Below are 26476 nucleotides of genomic sequence, written 5' to 3' on the forward strand. Positions count from 1 at the left end.
TTGTTTGTTACGTTCCCTATGATTGTTGTGCTATAGTTAAGCGCAAAAAAACAGGGACACCTAATAAAAGTAAAAAAATATGGGGGCTATTGCTTTTTTCTAGGGGAGGGATATTGCTTTTTTTATATATAAAATCGGAAATGATCTTTTTTTAGGGGAAAATCGGAAATGATCTTCCAGCGTTTTCTTCGACCTCTGGGCCTAGTTTTCTCGCCCCGGACCAAGCCTCGGCCCGGCATCATCACTCCACTCGACGCCATCCAGGCTCATCGTGCCTCTCGGCCCGTGGCCACGTCGAGATTTGTGGCGGCCCAGCCCAACGACGATCTAGCCGTTGCTCCGTCCGACGTGGACCGGCGCCTTTGCAACCCGAAGCAAGGCAAGGCAAGGCAAGGCAGCAGCGGACAGAGATGCTTCCCCTCCCCGCGTCGGCTTGGGCTCTCGGCCCGCCTCCTTCCCGAGCACGCACGCCGCCTCCCCTCCTCCAATTCTTCCCCCTCGGTTCCTCCCTCTTCCTCGTCCGCTCCTGGGTTGCCGTGGAGCGCTGGGGGTTCCATTCCACCCCACCCCTATCCGGACCCCCGCGCCGCCGGCGCGTCGGTTCCTTCGTCTCCCGGTAAGGAACCCTATCCTGCTACTACTGGTTGCTCGGACGGATTCCCTTCTCCTCCTCCCTCCTCTAGCTGCTTATTATAAACGAGTTTCAGTTGCTGCGAATGCGGGCAACCAATTCGAATGCGTCCTCCTCCGGTCGCGCGGATTTCTCCGCTTCGCTGGTACGCTGCTAAGCTAATCTAGCCCGTCTATCCGTCCGTGCGTCCTTGCTGCCCGTCGTCTTCCACCGCGGCCGTCGGCGGCTGCTGTTTCAGCGCGCGCGAGATCGGTTCGGTTGACCCGGTAGGATAGGATAGGATGGGACGCAAACGCAACTGGATGGTCTTCGACGGTTCTACCCTGCCTCTAGGCTAGCCGCGGCCAGCGTTACTGCGAGGGATTGTGATTCGTGTTAGTCTGCTGGGTTCCCACCATGCCCCACCTCGCCGAAATCCCCTGTACCTGCCCTTTGTCGCTACTGTTGCGATGAATCCATCTGTACCTGCTGAAGGACATCTCTAAAGTATGTATGGATTGCTACGGGCATGATTGCCTGATGGTTTGTTTTGAGGGCTGTTTGGATGACACATGATTGCCTGATGGTTTGATTTTGAGGGCTGTTTGGGTGACACCCTGGCCTGGAGGTCTTGCCCAGGCAGCAAATCCTGTCCACAGGCGTTGGAAATCCGACGCCTGAGATCGCTGCCTGGTGCGGCAACTCTGCCTGGGCACCAATCCAAACACGACAGGCACGGTGCTCACGGTGCTGAGTGGGTAGAGGCTTAATATGGAGTGTCGGTTGCTAGGTATTGGCTGCATTCAGTTTATCTGGGGGGATTTTGTGATTCGAAATGGCGTTGTCTCTGCTATCCTTGTTCACTGCTGCTATTTTTATCTGTTTGTGTAACGGGCGTTTAATGCGGTGCAGGGCTCAAGATGATTGGTTCATTCATTACTGGAGTGCTAACGTAAGTAACGACACCGACCGTTTCTTTCTTTTCTGTTCTTTGCTACGGAGCGTTGTTGTTAGGTCATCAGACCTGTCATCTGTTCGATCTGTGTTTTCCTGTCTCGCAGGCTTGTTCTCGGATACGCGTACCCAGCCTACGACTGCTACAAGACGGTGGAGCTGAACAGGCCTGAGGTCGAGCAGCTGCGGTTCTGGTGTCAGTACTGGTTCGTAAGGGCGCCCCTTCTGTTTTGATGCAGACTTTGCATATGCGGTCCGCTTCATGTTGTAGGGTCGTGGCTTTTGCAGGATTTTACTCGCGTTTCTCACCGTACTGGAGAGAGTTGGGGAAAGTTTCGTATCATGGTAATGCCGTCCCATGCTACTTTTGGACTTGCTATTTTTAGTAACCTTTGGTGGTTGGAATTGGGGATAGTGACTTACCTTGTTGCTGATTGTTCTGTTCTTACACAGGTTGCCAATGTACAGTGAAGCAAAGCTGGCATTTATCGTGTACTTGTGGTATCCAAAGACACGGGTATAGTATTCTGTTTTCTTTAATTTGTTAGCTTATATACTTCTCTCGTGGTTTGTTTGTAACAACGGGTTATTTCAGGGGACTGACTATGTATATGAGTCATTCTTCAAGCCATACATTGCAAAACATGAAACTGAGATTGATCGAAATCTGCTTGAGTTGAGGACAAGAGCCGGTGACATGGCAGTTCTTTACTTCCAGAGGGTTGCAAACTATGCTCAGACAAGGTCCTATGAAATTTTGCAGTATATTGCCTCACAGTCACAGACTCAAAGATCTCGCCCTCAGGTATTGCTTCCTTGCATGCCATTTCTTTCTGCTATTACAGCTATTTTAGCAAGTGGACATATGTAATTCATGCTGCATAATTTATGTCTGAACCTAAGTATTTCCATAAATATAGTAGTGTTAGGTTTCCTTGAGCTTGTGCTCAGATGTTTGTTTCACTATGTCACCTGGACTAACCATTCTCATATATTGAATTTATAAAAAGCCTCCTGTATTCATCACTACAAGTTTTTGTTTTTACAACCTGCTCCAGTTATGTTTTTGGGATGCTGGCACATCTAATTGCTGATGCAGAATACAGGAGAGGCATGATGCTGCAGCACCTCTCTCTCTCTCTCTCTCTGCTAGATAGTGTTTCCACATATTCAATGATAATTGCTTTATGCAGAATTTGAACACGCTGATGTTTTGAAAGCACTAAAATTGACATTCCAGCAAATTGACAGATTCTATACTTGCCAATCATCATGCAAACCTTTTCCCAGAAATTTCTCCACATGTTGTGTCAACCATGAGATTTCCTATTTCATCCATGCTCAACTGATTTTTGGAACCAATGCTAATTAGTGTGTACTTAGTTCACTAATCACTACTTTTTGGGTAAACATGTGTTGCAAAGTTAGCTGATCATGTACTATTGAAAGTTTTGACACATGCATATCTCAATGCGGATTTTCCTCTTGTGCTAAGAACTTATGTGCTATTATCTATGAGCCTAAGATTGATTTAATTGTTTTCATTCTGCTAATGTTAATATAGACGATATTATCATTAATTTCACTGACTAGGCTATTTTTTTTCTCGAACATGGACTAGGCTAAAACTTTATGCAATCAAAGTGGCTAAATTTTTTGAGTTATTGGCCACTGATCTATTAACAGTTTCTGTTGTGGATGATGGCATTTGGTATGGTTTATGGTGTCATTTGCCTGTGATGTTGCGCCGTCTCCCATGTTGTGTCTAATTGCTGCAGCTGCCCAGCCCGTCTAGGCAATTATTAAGTGCTAGCCTATATGGCATAGTCGCCTGTCTAGTACCTAGCACATTTTAGAAAAAAACTGTGGTTCTGTAGTTCCATCAAGTTTCCATACTGTTGTACCCCCTATTCTGAACAATGTGCACTAGGATCATTTGTCCTATCCTATAGTCTGCTTTACTCAATTTCTTCAGCATGAGGTCTCTCTGGCAGCCATATTGCTGCGTGTTTTTGGTTGCATGGGCATCCTGATAAGTCCAATGGGTTATTGGATATTTGGATTGCATTCTGCAAACTTTAAGAAGAGGATAGCAGACAGCCATATTATTCTTTCCTCAAGAAAAGAACTATTGCTGTGAGGTTATTTAGGAGCCTTCATGCTATCAGGCTTAGCATGTCCAGAAAATGGGCTTTTGAAAGAACCAAAATGAAATAAAATGCTGCTGAATCAAGTCTGTCAGATAGCAATTCGTTATGGGCTTTTCAGAGAACCAAAATGAAATAAAATTCTGCTGAATCAAGTCTGACAGATAGCCAATTCTTTATGGGCTTTTCAAAGAACCAAAATGAAATTAAATGCTGCTGAATCAAGTCTGTCAGATAACCAATTCTTTATGGGGTTCAGCGCTTCTGTAGTTCTACCATGAGGTGATGGAATTTTTTTGAGATTAGAGCAGACATGAGGTGACATGTCAGCTAGCATTTTTTCCTTGATTATAATCAATCCTGTCATGGGAAGTTCTTTTATATCTTCTGTCTTTTTCTGTTATATTGTTTTTTGCTTGATTAATTCTGAGTTGGTTGTATGATCGATGTACCATGAGTAGTTTTTGACCGAATACCATGAATAATTTTTGACTGCATACCATGAGTCAATTTTTTGAGCCTGTAGTGGTAGGCTGTGAATCTTCTTTAATGTAGATAAAAATGAACGACCAATTCATGCTTTTGTCTGTATTATCGGTCTTCTAGTAGACCTCTACTACTTATTTCATGCATAGTTTAGATCGTTAATTATGAATATTATGAAATATTGTGAATAATAGTGATGTTTTTACCATGCACTGGGGTCAGTGACTTGAGAGGCACATATTATCTCAATTGCATTGTGATATGACTGTATCTGTTTTAGAATTTCACCATGTGATTTTCTGTTCATTCTATTGACAAATCATGTTCCTTTCATGATTGTTGCTGCTGACTGTCAGCTGATGTTAAAGCATGTGGTTATGATTGTTGGTGTCTTTACTAGACTGTGATATTTGCGCAGCATACTGATTTGTCTTCACTGCCTCTTCCTTTCTGCAGGCACAGCAACAGCAGCAGCGCCCACCACCGCCACGGACTCGGCAAGTCAACCCTGCACCTCCACCTGTTCCCGCACCATCCGCGCCTCCGATGCCACCACAGCCTGCCCAAGCTCAAGTTCCTCCCACTCCACCAAGGCCCCCAGTTCCAGTGGCCCCTCCTGGTGCAGTGCCTCCTGCCCAGCCACAGCCAGCACCTGCTCCTGAAGCCGCTGCTACCAAAGGTCCTCAGGACACCGAAGCCATGCAAGTCGACCCACCCCGTCCGTCAGTGAGCGGCGCACCGCCACCACTACCACCTGAGGAGACGCTCATCGAGGAGGCGATCCGGCTGACGCGGGGCCGGCTCAGGAGGCGCTTGGCTGGAGGATCTGGACTACCGCCGAATTAGCATCGACCAAGGTTCATATCACACGAATCGCTCCACACTGGGCTGGTTCTGGTGCTTGACTGAAAAGAGGCAGATGCTGGGTTGGTTGAACAGAGTTTGGGTTTCCTGGCACGCGGTCTCCAATGTACGAACTGGAACCAGTTTGGTGTTTGATTCACGGCTCAAATTGTGAATAGAATCCCAGAAACAGAAGTGGACGATGTGATGCTAGCCATAGATCAATTCACAGGGTAGCGCTAGGAAATATGATTGGGAACCATCTTCTGCGAAACGCCCAATGTCTGAAGTACGCCTCTTCTGGTTCTTGAAGAACCAAAAAAGTACCTGTATTCATTAGCATTTAGCAACGATGGTACTACTGGTTAAAGTAGTCTGGAATCCAAATGCCAAGAACCAAAAAGAACAGTGCCTGTATCTGTATGTTTGCATCCCACATCATGGTGAGTGTGTGACCCATCGTAGCATGTGATTCGCGTTTTCTCTGTAGCATCCAGTTGGACGGCTTGTACCACCGTATACCTGTCGTATGTTTCTGAATAGGACACCGTGATCCCTTTGGTGACCTTTGCAGCCACGAAAGTGTACCTGTCGTATATTTCTGAATATGACACCGTGATCCCTTTGGTTACCTCTGCAGCCAACGTTGAATTGTCAACAGATCGAGCTGGAATATATTTCTATATCTATTGAGGAAACCAGACCTGGAATATATGAACCCTGGCGATTCTTAATTGGCCCAGATATGTAAATAAACAATATCAACAAAGCCTTTAAGTCCCAAACAAGTTAGGGTAGGCTAGAGTTGAAACCCAACAGAAGCAATCAAGGTTCAGGCACGTGAATATCTGTCTTCCAAGCACTCCTATCTAAGGCTAAGTCTTTGGGTATATTCCATCCTTTCAAATCTCCTTTTATTGCCTCTACCCAAGTCAACTTCGGTCTTCCTCTGCCTCTCTTCACGTTACTATTCTGACTAAGGATTCCACTATGCACCGGTGCATCTGGAGGTCTCCGTTGCACATGTCCAAACCATCTCAACCGGTGTTGGACAAGCTTTTCTTCAATTGGCGCTACCCCTAATCTCTCACGTATATCATCGTTCCGAACTCGATCCCTTCTTGTATGACCGCAAATCCAACGCAACATACGCATTTCCGCGACACTTAGCTGTTGAATATGTCGTCTTTTCGTAGGCCAACATTCTGCACCATACAACATAGCAGGTCTAATCGCCGTCTATAAAACTTGCCTTTTAGATATGTAAATAAACACACGTAAGAAAAAAGAAAACATTACAATTTTACGGCACGATAACTAATCAGGATCGCTACAAATATCCAAAAATTTCCATTTATTCATGGCGTGTGCCCGATAGTCAGCAATCTCATTCGCAAAAAAGGTCAGCAAGCTCTCTTGTCTCTCCCCCCTTCACATCTCAGCATTTTGTATTGCGTTTTACATTCCGTAATTAAGTTTTTCTAAATGTGTGGGCTGTTCATATGGTGTTAGGACTTAAACCACCTCTGATGTCCAAATCTTATTTGACACACACCACTCTAAATTGTATAGACACGTGAAGCTTGGAGATTTATTCACTGGTCACATTATGCGTTCGAATTTGTCTTTTGATCGGACTCTGCACCATGCCTGTATATGCTGGTGTAACTCATACATGTTTGTACGGGTTTGAGAGAGACTGGTGGGTCATGGGAACGTTTTGTAGATCTTAGGACCGGATTACACACTATACCTAGACACACTAATGTAACTCGTATATTTGTCACAGAGGATCGAACTCTATATCATACTTGGACACGTTGCTCTAACTTAAATAAGCACCGCATATAAGCATTGCATATAGAGTGATGGGCAATAGAAATGCTTTGTAGCTACTTTAAGATTATGTATAGATACGTGCGTTGCCATGCAAATGCTGAACTTTTGCTCCAAAGTGCAAATAAATAATTGATGAGCCAATATTACACTTTGTACTTGGTCAAACACACATCCTGACCCACTTTGTTGGTGCAAGCGTCGAAGTGCTGAACACAAGCAGACTTGCCCAAGCTAGCTGCCACTCTGGTTTTCAGGCTATGATGTCTTGTTACAGCTTCACCGGCATGCAGTGCATGTGCGTCGATTGTGCTGAAGTTGCCAATGAGCCACCATCAGCAGGTAGTAACGCACGTAAGGGCCTACTACGGCTAGCAATCAGACAAGCGCGCAAGGGAAACGTGGATCATGACGGACTCCTTTTCCTTCTTTAGGACGAGGCAAACCGAGAAGTAAACGTGATAGCGTGACCGAGACCAAACCTTATTGGCAACGGGTAGGTTTGGATCAGAGCAAGTGCAAGGTAGATGGATGAAAAAAAAACACGGCACAAATTTTGACTCTTAAATATTAGGTAGTATAGATTGACAGAAGCAATAATGATTTATTGGTCTATTTGGCTCACAAGAAACGAAGACAAAACAAACTGGCCCCGTTCGCTAGTCAGAAACTTGGCTGAAACTGGCTGAAAAACACTGTTCCGGCTGAAAAAAAGAAGCCGAACAAACCGAATATGGGGTAAGCCGAACATGGCCACTATATTGCGGATGTTGGGATAACTACATTAACACACTTGCCAGTGATAACGAAAGCGTTTAATTTCACCACAATATATATATATATATATTAGTAGGGAACCCGCGCTTCGCGCGCAGCAGTAAACGGTGGGACAAAAAAAAAGGTTGGTACTGTTCTTTATCAGGACGGGTACTGTTCATCGGGATCCGTTCATATACAGTGATCCGAGTCTGGGGGCGCGCTGGATGAACAGTATTTACGATGGGACACCCCTCAAATTTATAGTCTTATATATATATATATATATATATAACTACTATCCTGTAGCTGGCTACAGAATAACTTATTCTGTAGCCACTTTGAGTTATGATAATTACTATGTTAATTTATGAGATTATAGTAACTCCTTACTAAGTGGTTTAATATAACGTTATGGTAAATATCCCCATGTGTTATAGTAACCCAACTATCGTAAATATGTATTGACATTATAGTAAATTAGTATATAAAATTATAGTAAATGGAGGTGGCTACAGAATAACTTATTTTGTAGCCGGCTACTGAATAGCCTCTCCCTATATATATATATATAACTACTACCCTGTAGCTGGCTACAAAATAACTTATTCTGTAGCCACTTTGAGTTACGATAATTACTATATTAATTTACGAAATTATAGTAACTCCTTGTTAAATGGTTTACTATAACGTTATGGTAAATATCCCCATGTATTATAGTAACCCAACTATCGTAAATATGTATTAATATTATCGTAAATCAGTATATAAAATTATCGTAAATGGAGGTGGCTACAGAATAACTTATTTTGTAGTTGGCTGCTGAATATATATATATATACACACTAGCATATAGCTAGCTACAAAATAACTTATTCTGCAGCCACTTTGAGTTATGATAATTACTATGTTAATTTACGAGATTATAGTAACTCCTTACTAAGTGGTTTACTATAACGTTATGGTAAATATCCCCATGTGTTATAATAACCCAACTATCGTATATATGTATTGACATTATCGTAAATTAGTATATAAAATTATCGTAAATAGAGGTGGCTACAAAATAACTTATTTTGTAGCTGGCTACTGAATATACTCCCTATATATGAAACGATGTATATCTATAGTTGATCCATACATGTACGTTGTAGCAAAAGTTGAGAGGCAAACTTATTGCGAAAAAATCCATAAAAAAAATAACAAATTTTAGGTGCAAGTACACTGAAAGGCAATACACGTGAAATTTGTTATTTCCATATGAGTTTTTTCTAGATTGATTTTGTTTCTCAACTTTTGCTATAACACAAATGTATGGATAAACTATGGATGTGCATCGTTTCATAATTTTTAGAAACCTCTAAGCATGATTTTTGAAGGGTTTTCACTGTTGCAGCGAGAGCGTCGTTTGCACATTTTCCCGTGCAAACATACGGCTGCATCTGCATAGCACAGGGCATTGGCTGCATCTGCATAGCACAGGGCATTGGCTGTTTGCTGCTGGAGGCCTGTGTTGGCAAGCGGTTAAACAATGGGCTGAGTCACAGCTTGTTCCAATCAGTTGTGTTCACATCAACCGCAGTTGCAACTAGTTGTAATTGATCACAACACAGCATCAACAACAAGCACAACTAGTTGCGGCAAATCATTTGTAACTGTAGTCGCAACTAGTTGCAGCCAAACTCACAGCAACAATAAGACACCAGATTTAACGTGGAAACCCCCCTAATCGGGTAAAAATCACGGGACCAAGCCAGCCAAATCTTCTTTCACTATTTGCTTGTGGGATTACAACAAGTTCATCTCTAGATAACGCTAGAGGAAATCATACATCAAGATACGCAGATCTTGATAACAACAATAAGATTTGGGGCTGCTACTTAGAGAGTCATCAAATGATGGTGGAACTCAGATTAGAGACACCAAGGATGTGGATCTAAAGCTTCACAACCTTGAGGATGAACCCTTCTTGATCTATTGTAAGATCTCCTCTCTAATCTCACTCTTCTCCCTCTCTTTTCTTTCTCTAGTTTTCTTCCCTCTCTCACACGAAGGAGCACAAGGGGCTGAACTAGAGCTGCTATGTTCTCTCTCTGCTGAACTGAGACTCACGAAGCTTCCCTTTCCTTCTCTGGTAAGCCAAGAGGCAAAACACTAGATGCACACAAGGTTGGTCCATTTCCTATACTGCACCTATGACGTGTGGGCCTGCTCACTAGGAGCATTTACTCTCCTCAACACCCACTCATGAGGACAATTTCCCAACATATCTCCCCCTCCAACTCATGAGGGGGGCACCATCATGCCCGCTACCTCATTGCATACTTGCAGCTTCTCCTTCGGTAGCACTTTGGTCATCATATCCGCACCATTGTGGTCGGTATGGATTTCTCAAGTTGCAACAACTTGGAACTCACCACTTCTCGAATCCAATGGTACCGGACGTCAATGTGCTTGGTTCAAGAATGAAAGCTTGAATTCTTGGCAAGATGAATGGCACTTTGGTTGTCACAAAACAGATTGTACTTCTCTTGCTTATGTCCCAACTCTTGCAAGAAGTTTTTCATCCATAACACTTCCTTGCAAGCTTCTGTTGTTGATAATGAAACACACTTCGATAGCCTTGATTGCCATGACACTGCTCCCCTACAAATGTCATCAGGTATCCCGATGTGGACTTTCTGGAGTCCTTGTCTCTAGCATAATCTGCATCTGTATAGCCATGCAATACAGGATCACCATTTCCAAAACATAAACACATTTTGAAAGTACCTCTGAGATACTAAGAATCCACTTTAGTGTAGCCCAATGTGCTTCTCCTGAATTACTCATGAACTAGCTAACAACCCCAACTGCATAGGCAAGATCAGGCCTAGTGCACACCATGGCATACATCAAACTACCCACAGCAGATTGGTAAGGTACTTTCTTGTAACACCCCGGTGTTACGATCCTTTTTAGCGCCGCGTTTTAGGCCTAAGAAAATTTCTGAAAACCAGTTTCTCAGATTTTTAATTTAAAACGTACTTGAGGCGATAAGCGAATCCTGTGTGACGTAGTTTTGCGGATTTAAATAAACGTCCAGGTTAAATTTCAGTGCGTAAAAATATTTAGGAATGCCGAACGACGATGCTAGCGGACGGTTTGTCCTGTTAGCTTAAGCATGAAAAGCAACTTTTATAAATAAAATAAAGTCTATTAATAAATAGAACGATATACATATATATATATATATATATATATATATATATATATATATATATATATATATATATATATAGCTCTTGAATAAAAATTTAAATTCGCGCTTTGTTAAAATTTCCCCGTAGACGTTGCAAATTATTTAAATTAGTAAATCGTTATATATATATATATATATATATATATATATATATATATATATATATATATATCGTGCTATTGGAGTGTTATTGGAGAGCTTGGATCAAAAGCATATGCGGCCAGACGTTTCACACAACAACACGTATTATACTCCTCGCACTTTGAGAAGCCGGTCGACAGGAACAAACAAATTGCGAGATTTGTTTTATCCTTGCAGCTTTCCATTGTTTTAGAAAATCGAGATGTGCTTGGCAGAGGTAGCCATGTGCGTACAGACATTTGAATTCATGCACCACGTCCTGGTAGCGTAGAGCTCTAGCTTCAGCAATTATCTAAATTTTTCCTGTCCCTTCACGTCTGCGCGTTTCCGGCCACGTTATGCCAGCCGGCCATCCTTGCTGCTGCCTGGCACGTCGAGCAATCAAAGCTGCTGCTCTCACTCTCTGCTTCACTTGTCTTGTCTGTCTTCGATTGTTTTTCCACGCCGACCGGACAGCGTGTTCGTCTGCACTCGCTCAGGTCTCGCCTTTTTCTTTCGCGCTGCTGGCCGCACTGCCCGGGCCGTCCTCCCGAGCCTACATCGCCGGCTTCGCATTTTTTTGCTGCGTCCGATGTCTCAGCTCCGTTCCCCCCCTCGCTCTTTCTTGCTGCTCGCGCATGCTCCATGCCATGCCGCTCCTTCCCGTCCCCGCTGGTCCCCCGTGCGCGTGCCCTCAGCCGCGCGCGAGCATGTCATGGTCGCTCCACCGCCGCGCCCCTTGCCCTCTGCGCTGCCTCTCTCATGTCGCGTGCCGGCACTCCTGAGTCGCCCCGCCGAGCAACCGCCTGGGTCGCATCCGCGCACCTCCTCGCGCCGAGCTCCACAGCACCACGCCGCCGTCCACGCGCGACCTCGGTCCCACGCCGGACTCACTGCTCCGCCGCGGAGCCGTTCCACTTCTGCCGGCCGCGTACCCCTTTCTTTCCCCTACGCGGGCGCACGTGCCGCACCTCTTCCCGCGCTGGAGCCGCGGTCCAGCTCCTGCTCTCACCATGACGCGCCTGGCTCGGACTACCGCGTCACCGAGCCGCCTCGCCAGCCGCAACTACCGCGCACGCAGGCGTGCGCGTGCCACTACCATGGCCGTGCACGAGCAGCAGCGTCCCTTGTTCCGCAGCACCGGCCGGATGTGACTTGCCCGCTGCCGTAGCACCATGGCCGCGCCCGCAGCCATGCGTCTCCCCCGCGCAAGCTCACGTGAGCCCCATGGCTTGCTCTTGACAGCATCTGCATTCTCCGTGCCCGCACGCCCAAGCCTTCCGCGCCACTGCACACAAGTCTTCGAAGCACCGCGCACCATCCGGTCGCCCGCGCCCCTGTCCTCGTCGAGCCACCGTGAATTGGAGCCGCCGCTGCCGTTTTTTTTGCCACCTCCCGTGGGTTGCGCGGGCATGCTACCGTGGGGCAGCTCGGGCCTTGCCGTGGCCGGGTCATGGTCGCGCGAGTTCCTGGGCAACTCTCCGGTGGGTCTTCCGCCATCGCCGTGCCTCTTCCAGGCCCCGTCGTGTCGTTCCAGCCGCCGCCAACATTTCCCGTCGGTCCTCTGTTTTGAGGATGAAGACAGGGGTAAGAATCCAAGAAGATTTTTTATACGGGGACCTTTCTGCGAAATACGTGACATAGGTAAATAGTGCCGATGTACTGCTGGGTATTTTGTTAGAAACTCGAGGGTCTCGTCGCATATATGCCATCGCCGGTTCGCTGGGCAGCGGCCTGCTTTTCGCTGGGCCGGCCTGTTGCTAGCTACTGTGCTTGGCTGGGCCGCTGCTGGCGCTTGGGCCACGCCACCGCCGCGCCTGTGGCCTGCCTGGTCGGCCTGCTTCCACGCAGCTGGCATGGCCGCGCCACTGGGCCACGCCTGGTCGCTGGGCCGACCTGCCGTGCGCGCCGATGGGCCGCTGCCTGCGTTTGGCCCGCGCTTGGTCCGTGGGCCATTTTGGTGACAGCTGGCCCCTTTTTGTTTTTCTAAAGCACTTGGTAATTTAGTTTGGGAAGTAAACTTGTAAAATAACTATAAAATAGCATAGGAGTCCAAAAATAGCGAAACCGGTTTTGTTAGTCCCCCAAAATCATGCTCTACATGTTAGTATATTTTGTTCACAAAGTTTGGCAATATTTTTGGGAGCTATATAAGTATTTTAAAATGCTTAATATTGCTAAAAGATGAACTTGTAGGAATTTCCGGGATGAATCGGTAATAGTGTTGAATCTAAAATTTGCACAGTAGGTTCCTAGCAATATTAGGTACTCACTATAAATTTTGTAGCTCCGAAATAATTAGTTTGTTAGGTAACTAATGATGCTTTATTTTGAATAAGGATTAATCGATGGAATAAAATAAAGAAACAACTTGGGTTTATATAACTGAAATAATTGTTGGGAAATAACGTCTTATCCGACAACGTGTTTATGTAGCCTAAGTATGGTCGTCGTTAGAACTAGCCTGTTAGCTCGAGAAGCGTACGTCGTATGTTACGAGTCACGATTGCAGTTGGTTAATTACATCTTTGCATTGCATCGTATGCATATCATATAGGTACGATGATGGATCAACGGATCGATCGAAGGATGATTGGGAATCCGAAGATGGTGTAAGGGTATTCTCTCCAGGAGATGATGCAATGGGCTTCTATCCAGTTGATGGTGGATAATCTAAAGATGCAGACACTAACTTTTAATATATCTTACCCAGGCAAGCCCCGGTGCACAACCCCTACTTTCTGCAGTTTAAATTATAATTGTGCATTAAGTTTTAAGGAGTTGAATGAAACCCACTTGCATATACATCTTTATTCCTATGAGTCTTACTAGTATGACAGGATCGTGTAGAATGCTATGCTACAGGACTCCGGTAGAAGTCAAGTGATTGCCTGTCACTCGCGAGAGATAGGAAATATATTACTATCACTTGGAATATATAAAATGGTGGAAAGGAAAATGGTGACCGGGCAGGGATATGGTTTGGGTATTGGTGGGTGTAAGAAGTTGTGTCGCCGCGGAGGCGGGTCATAGCTTGGTTACACCATTTTTCCCTGTCTGGTCGGTTAAGGGCCGATCGTTGCATATGACTCTAGGCAGGTCACAGACTTATTATCCCGAGCACATACTTGTGTATGGGCGCTTGGAAGACTTGTTGCTCTCTTGTCGCAGATCCGGTTCTTTCCGGACCGACTGCTAGGGTTTGTTTTTGGTGGAGGAGGTCCTTGCACCACACTGAGTCCGGGACTCAGGGGCGGGGGCTTGGAGTCCTAGTTTGGACGGGGACCTGGACACCCGGGACAGGAGAGTGACGGGTTGGTCCTGCTCGTGCCTAGGGTACAAGCGGGGCGTGTGTTTTCAGGGTACCCAGCTGGGGGCATTGATTCGCGAATCACCGGGTGATCCGGTACAGCTTGTCTACGGTTTAGCATCGTAGTAAGAACTGGAAGATGAAAGATGGAAGATGGATAAAGGAAATTTGATTGCTTATCACATGCTTGAAAGTAGCACAGGTGCTTACATAGAATGGTTAGTTAATGAACCAATGCGGCTATTAAAACAAATCCAACATAAGGACACACGCTTAGTAATGCTTCCTACAAATGCAATAAACCCATAAGCCAGATAGCCTTGCATATCCTTGGAGTCTTTTCTTTCCTCCTGTCGGGTAAGTCTTGCTGAGTACAATTGAGTACTCAGGGTTTTATTCCCCTTGTTGCAGGTAATAGGTGAAGGCTTGAGCTGACCTTTGTGTGTGGATTCCTCCTGGTGGGCTCAGCGAGGATTCCTTTACACTGCGATCGTAGTTGTTATTTATAACTCTCACCAAATACTTTTATAAATGAAAGTTTAATAATCTGTTGTCGTAGTTATATATCAATACTTCATCATGTCATTAATAGATGTTTATTTCCGCTGTAACTCTGATCACATGTTTATATTCCGCTGTTTAATTAAATTGTTTATAACTCTGATAATATGATTTTCATTCCGCTGTTATATTAATAAATATTATACTCTGATGTACATGTAAAGTGATATAAGAAGTGGTTCAGAATGATGTAAGCTTTATTCTCTCATTTGTGATCCTGATGGCAAAAATGTGGATTTTCGGGTTCTCCCCTGGGGTGTGCCCGACGGAACCGAGTAATTTAGTGTTCTCCCTCGAGTGCTTAGTGTCTAATAGAAGACAAGCACTCCTATGAGGCATTAGATTAGGCGGTTCTGCCACAGGTGGTATTAGAGCATAAATGAGGAAATAAGGTTTCGAAAACCTTTTCTAAACTAAAATTTGACAGTCCATTGTTGCAAAAAGTTAGGACGTTTATATGCGAAGTTATATAAGTAGCCCTATTACTATTGTTATGTATCCAGGATAGATGGCACTCTGCTGACTTAGATAGGATTATTCAAGTTTCTGCAGGTACACTGACTCGAGCATAGTTCGATAGTATCGACTAGTTACAGGGAGAGAACGATGTGCCAAAAATCTAAGAACGGTTGCCCTATATGTTGGCAACAGTGAAAGGACGTATAGGACGTGCATTCATGCATATCCTGTTTGTGAATTATAGTGTTGTATTGCTGGTAGATACGCCATCCATAAGTGTCACGCGTGTCGTATTGTGCACGAATGACTCGTCCCTGTTCTAGAGTTAGGTCTGAACTGTGGCTTCGTGTTTTGCGTTCACCCGTGGTTCGCGCCGGTCGTGACCCACGTCTCCCCGTACCCCTTTCTACGCTCTTGTCGGACCCTTGCCCTACAGCCGTACTAGTCAGTAATGGCATCGCACGTCGCTCGCCTCGAACGCGTGGAATTTGGTCGATCCGCCGTAGTGATCTCGCGCGGGAACCCTGGTGAACCACGCCAGGACCACTGAACGCTCTGCCTTTATAAGTAGAGCCTGACTTAGCCATTGGTACCACCACTCAGCGCACTTTAGCTCGCTTAGTTTTTCCTTTGAGCTAGCTTTTCGCTCAGCCTTCCTTGCAACCACCACTAGAGATGGCAGGAGCCTGGGTTAGCACCTACTGCCTAAATGTTGAGGGGTTTCCCAAAATCCTGCATGCCACCCTGCAAAAGCTTGGAGTCAATGATCGCCCCGAGTATGAGGGCTGTGAGTATGAGGAGCATGGCACCGAGCGGTGTGAGGTTACCGTCTACATCGGGAAGAGTGAGGAGTTCCCCGACCTCACTGAAGCCTGGAGTGTGACCACAACCGGGTTTCACTTCGTCGACACCTACCAGGTTGTGGCTCGCAAAGCCTTGCGATACCTCTGCCAGATCTATGAGGAGCCCATTGCCCGTACCCCCATGCGGTTCTTTCCTCCTTTGGACAAGAATCGGCGGGCATGGAGGGCCCGCATGGAGGCTTTGCAAGGACGAGACGTGCAAGAGGACAGTCCCACCATGGTGCACTTGACCACATACCTGCTCGCTCTAGATGAGCAGTACGACCGTCAAGCCTTGGAGCTGAGGGCGTGCCTTCGGCGTGCCAAGGAAGCTGAGATCTTCAACCGGATGCTTCAGGTGCAGCTCGCCGAAGCGCATGCCAGTGCTGCAGCTGCTAAGAACCGGGAGACTACCATGTCAGAAGCTCTGAAGGAGGCTGAAGATCAGCATGTCCATTAGCTACGGGTGGCCTATCTTGTCACCAGGGCCGAACGGAGGACGTTGGCTACTGGAAGGTAGGATGCCCCCATCTTGGAAGGGATCCCTATCCACCCGCCAGAAAGAAGAAGAACAAGTGTTGCAGCACCGCCCGCACCTCCACCCTCAGAAGTGTCCGAAGAAGAACCCTTGATTCCTCTCACTCAACCGTTGCCCCGTGGGGATGTAGACTAGTTGCCTTGGGATATTGTACCCGTAGTAGTAGTGCTTGTTGTCGCTGTCCCCCCCAGTATTGTACTCTTGTCTGTTGTTCATCCTCCGTAGTTGTTGAGATCGTTCGACCGTAGGTGAATGCTATGCTATGAATGTGAGCCTGAATGCCTATACGTTATACCCATATAAGGCCGTTGGAACATGCATTTTAATTATTCGCTGTGTTTATTGCGTTCATCTACCTTAAGTTCGTTAGGTGTGCTTAGGAGTTTCATGGGTGATATCAAGTGGGTTACAAGAAAAGTTGCCATTCTGATGCCAGCAGACCAGCCGTGATTGGATGTTATTAAACATTGTATCGACTAATTATGGATGTCCCAGCAGAACACTTGAATCTTTTTAAAACAAATCCATCGTTGGATTTGAATTCCTTGTCCCTTGTTGTGGAGGGAAACCTTTGTTGTTGAATTTTTCCCTTGCGATACCCCCTTACTCTGTGGTCTATGACCCCACTGCCTTCATGGCGTGTAAGTTGGTAGTAGTTGCCTAGTTAAAAGCTTATGGTGCCGCGACGAAACCGAGGGCTCCCTGTGGAACAGCTGCCTCATGTGACGCTGCTCGGCACGCGCTGGTATCGAGGTTGTTAACCAAGTACCTTTGCCGAGTTACACCGCCGTACCATTTTGTTTTAAAAATTTTCTCCTTGGAAATGTTCAGGTGTTCAAACGGGAAATCCACAATGGGGTGATACAGAAGTGTTCTCTCAAGGTAAACAAGAGATGGTTTGGAGAAAGAAAGAATGACATGATCTAGGTTTACAGAAAAGACGGATGTGGTCAAGGAAGGTTAGCAGTGGATAGTCGGGAGTAATTGCAAAAGTCAGAGTGGACGTTTGGTCCCAAACCCTGTTTTTAGTGGACCACGCTTCGCATGCTGGGTCATTTCGCTGCGTGTCCTACGAACGTTGTCTGTATCGGGTTTTTAGCTCTCCGTTTTCGTGTGGCCGCGGCATCGTGTAGTGCTCGCCGTCTTTGTGCATTGTGCGTTGCTCCTTTTCCCCTGCATCCGGTCGGCTCTCGACTCTCACGCCTCGTCCCTCGTACCGGACCCCCTTCCCTCTCTTTTCCTTCTTTCTTTGGTGGCATGACCGCCCGCATGCCTACCTCGTCGAGCGGACCCCCTCTCTTCTCCTTTATTTCCTCCTCCACCGCTCGCACAGGAAGCGCACCATGTCTTTGACCTTATCTCCGCAGCATGCACCGTCTGTGTATTCCATCCTCGTCGCCTCCACTTCTGGTGTGTTGTTTCCCCTCTGTTCGCCTCTATAAAATACCCTTGGTCCTTGCTTTTCTTCTTCATCCCCATTCCTCTCGCTTTCACAGTAGAACTATGAAATCTAGGCGACGTTGTGAAGCTAGGTTCGTCTGTCTGAGGTGATGGTGTGATCTGAGAAGAAGAAAGGATCCGGTTCGTCGAAGATGTTTAAGTTCCCTTGGTTAGTTGGCCTTAGGATTCACGATGTTTTACTTCTCAGTCGACTGTTTCTGGATTTGTTGGTGCTACGCCATGTTTTGGATAATCATTATCTTGTTGTTTCTCCATTGTCCTCGTCTATCTCGACTTCTGGATTAGATCTCGGTTGTACCAAGTTGCTCTTAACCATGTATCCCTAGATCCCCGTGTGGTTTAGTATTCGAAGTCGTGTAATCTTTTGTGTAACCCCTGATCTACGAATGTAATCGCGTTCCCCTTTTCTGGTTCTAGCTTCGAATCTCGGGACGAGATTCTTTATAAGGGGGGTTGGTTGTAACACTCCGGTGTTACGATCCTTTTTAGCGCCGCGTTTTATGCCTAAGAAAATTTCTGAAAACCAGTTTCTCAGATTTTTAATTTAAAACGTACTTGAGGCGATAAGCGAATCCTGTGTGACGTAGTTTCGCGGATTCAAATAAACGTCCAGGTTAAATTTCAGTGCGTAAAAATATTTAGGAATGCTGAATGACGATGCTAGCGGACGATTTGTCCTGTTAGCTTAAGCATGAAAAGCAACTTTTATAAATAAAATAAAGTCTATTAATAAATAGAACGATATACATATATATATATATAGCTCTTGAATAAAAATTTAAATTCGAGCTTTGTTAAATTTTCCCGTAGACGTTGCAAATTATTTAAATTAGTAAATCGTTATATATATATATATCGTGCTATTGGAGTGTTATTGGAGAGCTTGGATCAAAAGCATATGCGGCCAGACGTTTCACACAACAACACGTATTATACTCCTCGCACTTTGAGAAGCCGGTCGACAGGAACAAACAAATTGCGAGATTTGTTTTATTCTTGCAGCTTTCCATTGTTTTAGAAAATCGAGATGTGCTTGGCAGAGGTAGCCATGTGCGTACAGACATTTGAATTCATGCACCACGTCCTGGTAGCGTAGAGCTCTAGCTTCAGCAATTATCTAAATTTTTCCTGTCCCTTCACGTCTGCGCGTTTCCGGCCACGTTATGCCAGCCGGCCATCCTTGCTGCTGCCTGGCATGTCGAGCAATCAAAGCTGCTGCTCTCACTCTCTGCTTCACTTGTCTTGTCTGTCTTCGATTGTTTTTCCACGTCGACCGGACAGCGTGTTCGTCTGCACTCGCTCAGGTCTCGCCTTTTTCTTTCGCGCTGCTGGCCGCACTGCCCGGGCCGTCCTCCCGAGCCTACATCGCCGGCTTCGCATTTTTTTGCTGCGTCCGACATCTCAGCTCCGTTCCCCCCCCCCTCGCTCTTTCTTGCTGCTCGCGCATGCTAAATGCCATGCCGCTCCTTCCCGTCCCCGCTGGTCCCCCGTGCGCGTGCCCTCAGCCGCGCGCGAGCATGTCATGGTCGCTCCACCGCCGCGCCCCTTGCCCTCTGCGCTGCCTCTCTCATGTCGCGTGCCGGCACTCCTGAGTCGCCTGGCCGAGCAACCGCCTGGGTCGCATCCACGCACCTCCTCGCGCCGAGCTCCACAGCACCACGCCGCTGTCCGCGCGCGACCTCGGTCCCACGCCGAACTCGCTGCTCCGCCGCGGAGCCATTCCACTTCTGCCGGCCGCGTACCCCTTTCTTTCCCCTACGCGGGCGCACGCGCCGCACCTCTTCCCGCGCTGGAGCCGCGGTCCAGCTCCTGCTCTCACCACGACGCGCCTGGCTCGGACTACCCGTCACCGAGCTGCCTCGCCAGCCGCAACTACCGCGCACGCAGGCGTGCGCGTGCCACTACCATGGCCGTGCACGAGCAGCAGCGTCCCTTGTTCCGCAGCGCCGGCCGGATGTGACTCGCCCGCTGCCGCAGCGCCGTGGCCGCGCCCGCAGCCATGCGTCTCCCCCGCGCAAGCTCACGCGAGCCCCATGGCTTGCTCTTGACAGCATCTGCATTCTCATTGCCCACGCGCCCAAGCCTCCCACGCCACTGCACGCAAGTCTTCGAAGCACCGCGCGCCATCCGGTCGCCCGCGCCCCTGTCCTCGCCGAGCCACCGTGAATCGGAGCCGCCGCTGCCGTTTTTTTTGCCACCTCCCGTGGGTTGCGCGGGCATGCTACCGTGGGGCAGCTCGGGCCTTGCCGTGGCCGGGTCGTGGTCGCGCGAGTTCCTGGGCAACTCTCCGGCGGGTCTTCCGCCATCGCCGTGCCTCTTCCAGGCCCCATCGTGTCGTTCCAGCCGCCGCCAACATTTCCCGTCGGTCCTCTGTTTTGAGGATGAAGACAGGGGTAAGAATCCAAGAAGATTTTTTATACGGGGACCTTTCTACGAAATACGTGACCTAGGTAAATAGTGCCGATGTACTGCTGGGTATTTTGTTAGAAACTCAAGGGTCTCGTCGCATATATGCCATCGCCGGTTCGCTGGGCAGCGGCCTGCTTTTCGCTGGGCCGGCCTGTTGCTAGCTACTGTGCCTGGCTGGGCCGCTGCTGGCGCTTGGGCCACGCCACCGCCGCGCCTGTGGCCTGCCTGGTCGGCCTGCTTCCACGCAGCTGGCATGGCCGCGCCACTGGGCCACGCCTGGTCGCTGGGCCGACCTGCCGTGCGCGCTGATGGGCCGCTGCCTGCGTTTGGCCCGCGCTTGGTCCGTGGGCCATTTTGGTGACAGCTGGCCCCTTTTTGTTTTTCTAAAGCACTTGGTAATTTAATTTGGGAAGTAAACTTGTAAAATAAATATAAAATAGCATAGGAGTCCAAAAATAGCGAAACCGGTTTTGTTAGTCCCCCAAAATCATGCTCTACATGTTAGTATATTTTGTTCACAAAGTTTGGCAATATTTTTGGGAGCTATATAAGTATTTTAAAATGCTTAATATTGCTAAAAGATGAACTTGTAGGAATTTCCGGGATGAATCGGTAATAGTGTTGAATCTAAAATTTGCACAGTAGGTTCCTAGCAATATTAGGTACTCACTATAAATTTTGTAGCTCCGAAATAATTAGTTTGTTAGGTAACTAATGATGCTTTATTTTGAATAAGGATTAATCGATGGAATAAAATAAAGAAACAACTTGGGTTTATATAACTGAAATAATTGTTGGGAAATAACGTCTTATCCGACAATGTGTATATATAGCCTAAGTATGGTCGTCGTTAGAACTAGCCTGTTAGCTCGAGAAGCGTACGTCGTATGTTACGAGTCACGATTGTAGTTGGTTAATTACATCTTTGCATTGCATCGTATGCATATCATATAGGTACGATGATGGATCAACGGATCGATCGAAGGATGATTGGGAATCCGAAGATGGTGTAAGGGTATTCTCTCTAGGAGATGATGCAATGGGCTTCTATCCAGTTGATGGTGGATAATCTGAAGATGCAGACACTAACTTTTAATATATCTTACCCAGGCAAGCCCCGGTGCACAACCCCTACTTTCTGCAGTTTAAATTATAATTGTGCATTAAGTTTTAAGGAGTTGAATGAAACCCACTTGCATATACATCTTTATTCCTATGAGTCTTACTAGTATGACAGGATCGTGTAGAATGCTATGCTACAGGACTCCGGTAGAAGTCAAGTGATTGCCTGTCACTCGCGAGAGATAGGAAATATATTACTATCACTTGGAATATATAAAATGGTGGAAAGGAAAATGGTGACCGGGCAGGGATATGGTTTGGGTATTGGTGGGTGTAAGAAGTTGTGTCGCCGCGGAGGCGGGTCATAGCTTGGTTACACCGTTTTTCCCTGTCTGGTCGGTTAAGGGCCGATCGTTGCATATGACTCTAGGCAGGTCACAGACTTATTATCCCGAGCACATACTTGTGTATAGGCGCTTGGAAGACTTGTTGCTCTCTTGTCGCGGATCCAGCTCTTTCCGGACCGACTGCTAGGGTTTGTTTTTGGTGGAGGAGGTCCTTGCACCGCACTGAGTCCGGGACTCAGGGGCGGGGGCTTGGAGTCCTAGTTTGGACGGGGACCTGGACACCCGGGACAGGAGAGTGACGGGTTGGTCCTGCTCGTGCCTGGGGTACAAGCGGGGCATGTGTTTTTGGGGTACCCAGCTGGGGGCATTGATTCGCGAATCACCGGGCGATCCGGTACGACTTGTCTACGGTTTAGCATCGTAGTAAGAACTGGAAGATGAAAGATGGAAGATGGATAAAGGAAATTTGATTGCTTATCACATGCTTGAAAGTAGCACCAGTGCTTATATAGAATGGTTAGTTAATGAACCAATGCGGCTATTAATACAAATCCAACATAAGGACACACGCTTAGTAATGCTTCCTGCAAATGCAATAAACCCACAAGCCAGATAGCCTTGCATATCCTTGGAGTCTTTTCTTTCCTCCTGTCGGGTAAGTCTTGCTGAGTACAATTGAGTACTCAGTGTTTTATTCCCCCTATTGCAGGTAATAGGTGAAGGCTTGAGCTGACCTTTGTGTGTGGATTCCTCCTGGTGGGTTCAGTGAGGATTCCTTTACGCTACGATCGTAGTTGTTATTTATAAATCTCACCAAATACTTTTATAAATGAAGGTTTAATAATCTGTTGTCGTAGTTATATATCAATACTTCATCATGTCATTAATAGATGTTTATTTCCGCTGTAACTCTGATCACATATTTATATTCCGCTATTCAATTAAATTGTTTATAACTCTGATAATATGATTTTCATTCCGCTATTATATTAATAAATATTATACTCTGATGTACATGTAAAGTGATGTAAGAAATGGTTCAGAATGATGTAAGCTTTATTCTCTCATTTGTGATCCCGATGGCAAAAATATGGATTTTCGGGTTCTCCCCTAGGGTGTGCCCGACGGAACCGAGTAATTTAGTGTTCTCCCTCGAGTACTTAGTGTCTAATGGAAGACAAGCACTCCTGTGAGGTATTAGATTAGGCGATTCTGCCACATTTCTTCATTGCTTCTTTCTCCTTTTTGCTTGTAGGACAATGATCCTTACTCAATTTGTGATGTCTTGCAAGTGGAGAGTTAACTGGTTTTGCATTTTACATATTAAACCTTTCAAGTACCTTCTCAATATATTCTTCCTGTGATAGCCAAATCTTCTTGTTTGCTCTATCACAGGAGATCCTCGTGCTAGGTATTTGTTTTGCCGAACCCAAATCCTTCATGGCAAATGACTTGCCCAATGCCTTCTTCAGGAGAGCAATTCTTTTTGTGTTGTTTCTTATAATCAACATATCATCAACATACTTCTTCATAAAGGCACAATGATCATACTGTGCTTTATGGTAACCAAGATTTGTCATAAAAGACTCAAACTTCTTGTACCACTGTCGAGGAGCTTGCTTCAAGCCATACAAGCTTTTGTTCAATTTGCCAACCAAGTGCTCTTTGCCTACAACCGCAAACCCTTCTGGTTGCTCCATATAAATCTCCTCCTCTAGGTCACCATGCAAGAATGTTGTCTTCACATCAAGTTGTTCAACTTCCAAGTCCATGGTGGCAGCCATACCAAGCACAACTCAGATTGAAGACATCTTGACCACAGGAGAGACTTCAACCTGTACACCCACTTATTCTTTAGTGCTTTCTTGCCCTTTGGCAACTTCACCAACTCAAAGGTGTTGTTCTCATGAAGGGAATTCATCTCGTCCTCCATGGCTTCCAACCAACGATTCTTGTGCTCATCAGACATAGCCTCCTCATAGCATAAGGGTTCACATGCATCTGTCAACAACAAATACTCATATGGTGGATACCTGCTAGAGGGCATGTGAACTCTACTAGGTCTTCTCAACTGCTCCTACTGTGGTTCTTCTGGAGTATCATCAACATCAACATCCTCATCCGCATCAACATCCTTAGATGACTGATCATCACCCTGGCTTGAACTTGCACCTTCAGTGCCATCATCTCCCCATGATTGCCATGCACAACAGGAGACGAAATTTGATCCATATCGACAACTTAAGGTGTAGTGGTTGGCTTCTTTGGCTTCACAACATCTTCTATTATCTCATCTTCAAAGAACACTACATCTCCGCTTCTCACAATTTTCTTATTAACAGGATCCCACAGCCTATAGCCAAACTGCTCATCGGGGTGGCCCAAGAATACACACTGCTTGGACTTGCTATCAAGCTTTGACCTCTTATCTCTAGGAACATGCACAAATACCCTGCACCCAAAGACTTTCAGATGCTTGTATGATACTTCCTTTCCTGACCATATCTTCTAGGGAATATCACCCTCAAGTGGAACACATGGAGACAAGTTGAGCACATATATTGCAGTCATCAATGCTTCAGCCCAAAACTGATTTGGTAACTTTGTATGAGAGAGCATAGCTGTGACCCTCTCAATGAGTGTCCTATTCATCCTCTCTACAAGACCATTCTGCTGAGTTGTCTTTGGCACTGTCTTTTGTTGCCGGATTCCATACAACCTGCAGTACCTCTCAAATGGTCCTCTATATTCACTACCATTGTCTGATCTGATGCACTTCAATTTCCTGTCAGTTTCTCTTTCAACCTTGGCATGGAACTCTTTGAAAGCATCAAGTACCTAAAATTTGTTCTTCAAAACATATGCAAAAACCTTTTGAGAGTGGTCATCAATAAATATGACAAAATATAATGCACCACTAAGAGAACTCTCTGTCATAGAACAAACATCAATATGCATAAGATCAAGAATATTCTTATCATGATGTGGAACAGTGGATGTACAAAAAACAATCCTGTGTTGTTTATCAGCTAAACAATCAACACAGGGTGTCAAGGTCATACCTTTCAACTCAGGGAGGAAGTCCTTGTGAGCTAGGGAGTGCAACCCCTTCTCACTCATATGTCCAAGTCTCTTGTGCCACAACTCAATGCTGGAATCCCCCTCAGCAATGTTCACATCTGTCTTGCACAACTTTGTTTTTGTCACATAAAGACATCCTTGCTTGGCACCATGAGCCAGAATCAAGGAACCTTTGGTGAGCTTCCATTTTTCTTCACCAAAGTAACTGCCAAGACAAATATCATCGAGCTTTCCCACTGACAACAAGTTCAGTCTAATGTTAGGGACATGCCTCACATTCTCAAGTGTCAACTTGCAACCTGTGCTTGTCTCAACACATATAGTGCCCTTGCCAACAATGGTTGACGTATCTTTGTTCCCCATCCTCACATAGCCAAAGCCACAACTAGTGTAGGATGTGTAATACTCTCTGTGTAATGTTAGATGGAAAGAGGCTCCTGAATCCACTACCCAACTCAAATCATCACCAGTAACAGCACCGAGACAACTATCATCATCGACAATGAGATAATCCTCACCAGCCGCAGTTACAACTGAGGCTTCACCCTTTTGCTCAGTATTCTTGCCTTGCTTTGCTTGTGCAAGCTCTCTTTTATAAATTATGCACTAATTTCTTTTGTGGCCTTCCTTACCGCAATGAAAACAAATAATCTTAGTGCTTGAACTTGACTGTGATCTCTCCCTGGATTTACTTCTGCCTCGCTGAGGAGTCGGCTTCCCATCTGGAGCTGAGTTGCTAAGTGATACAACAAGCATGTTCCAGTTGTCCAGCAATGAGCTCAACAACAGCAGTGCCTGCACCTCATCATCAAGGTTTATCTTCATTATTGTCAGCTGATTTATGTGGCCTTGGAAGACATTCAAGTGTTCAATAACACTGTTGCCATCTCAGTACTCTAGCTTTGCAAGCTGCTTTATCACCGAGGCCTTATTAACTACTGTCTTCCGCTCATACATAGACTCTAATTTTTGCCACAACTCAAACACAACTTTATCATTAGCAACATGGTGAAAAATATTGTGGTTGATGTGCAAACGGATCATACCTACTGTCTTCCGATTTAATACTCTTCATTCTTCTTCCGTAACTCCGGTGGGTACTTTATCTCTCACAATTGGCCCATACAAATCCTTACAATAAAGCAGATCCTCCATCATGGGCTTCCATAGAGAATAATTTGTAGCATCAAGCTTGATCATGCCACTTGGAGTATTGCTGTCCTCCATTGCCAAAGTGAGGAATATCACCTCCAACAATCAATTACGGCTCCGATACCAGTTTATGTTGGGATAACCACACTAACACACTTGCTAGTGATAGCGGAATCGCTTAATTTCACCACAATGCGAAATCAGCCATATCGTCACCTATTCATGGAAGGAAACATATGCATCACACATATATATAGAGGA

The 26476-nt window shown here is 45.9% G+C and overlaps 1 protein-coding gene across 1 annotated transcript; it reads left to right on the top strand.

Annotated features, from left to right (window-relative positions):
- Window positions 1-419: 419 nt before the first annotated feature.
- On the top strand, window positions 420-5448 carry LOC136470956 (putative HVA22-like protein g). Its single transcript, XM_066468686.1, has 7 exons — window positions 420-616; window positions 1523-1562; window positions 1672-1770; window positions 1853-1909; window positions 2018-2081; window positions 2160-2369; window positions 4654-5448. The coding sequence occupies exons 2-7, from the start codon at window positions 1531-1533 to the stop codon at window positions 5041-5043; spliced, it is 852 nt and encodes a 283-aa protein (XP_066324783.1). The 5' UTR covers window positions 420-616; window positions 1523-1530; the 3' UTR covers window positions 5044-5448.
- The last annotated feature ends 21028 nt before the right edge of the window (window positions 5449-26476 follow it).

The sequence above is a fragment of the Miscanthus floridulus genome, chromosome 8, assembly GCF_019320115.1.
Source record: "Miscanthus floridulus cultivar M001 chromosome 8, ASM1932011v1, whole genome shotgun sequence".
NCBI lineage: Eukaryota > Viridiplantae > Streptophyta > Magnoliopsida > Poales > Poaceae > Miscanthus > Miscanthus floridulus.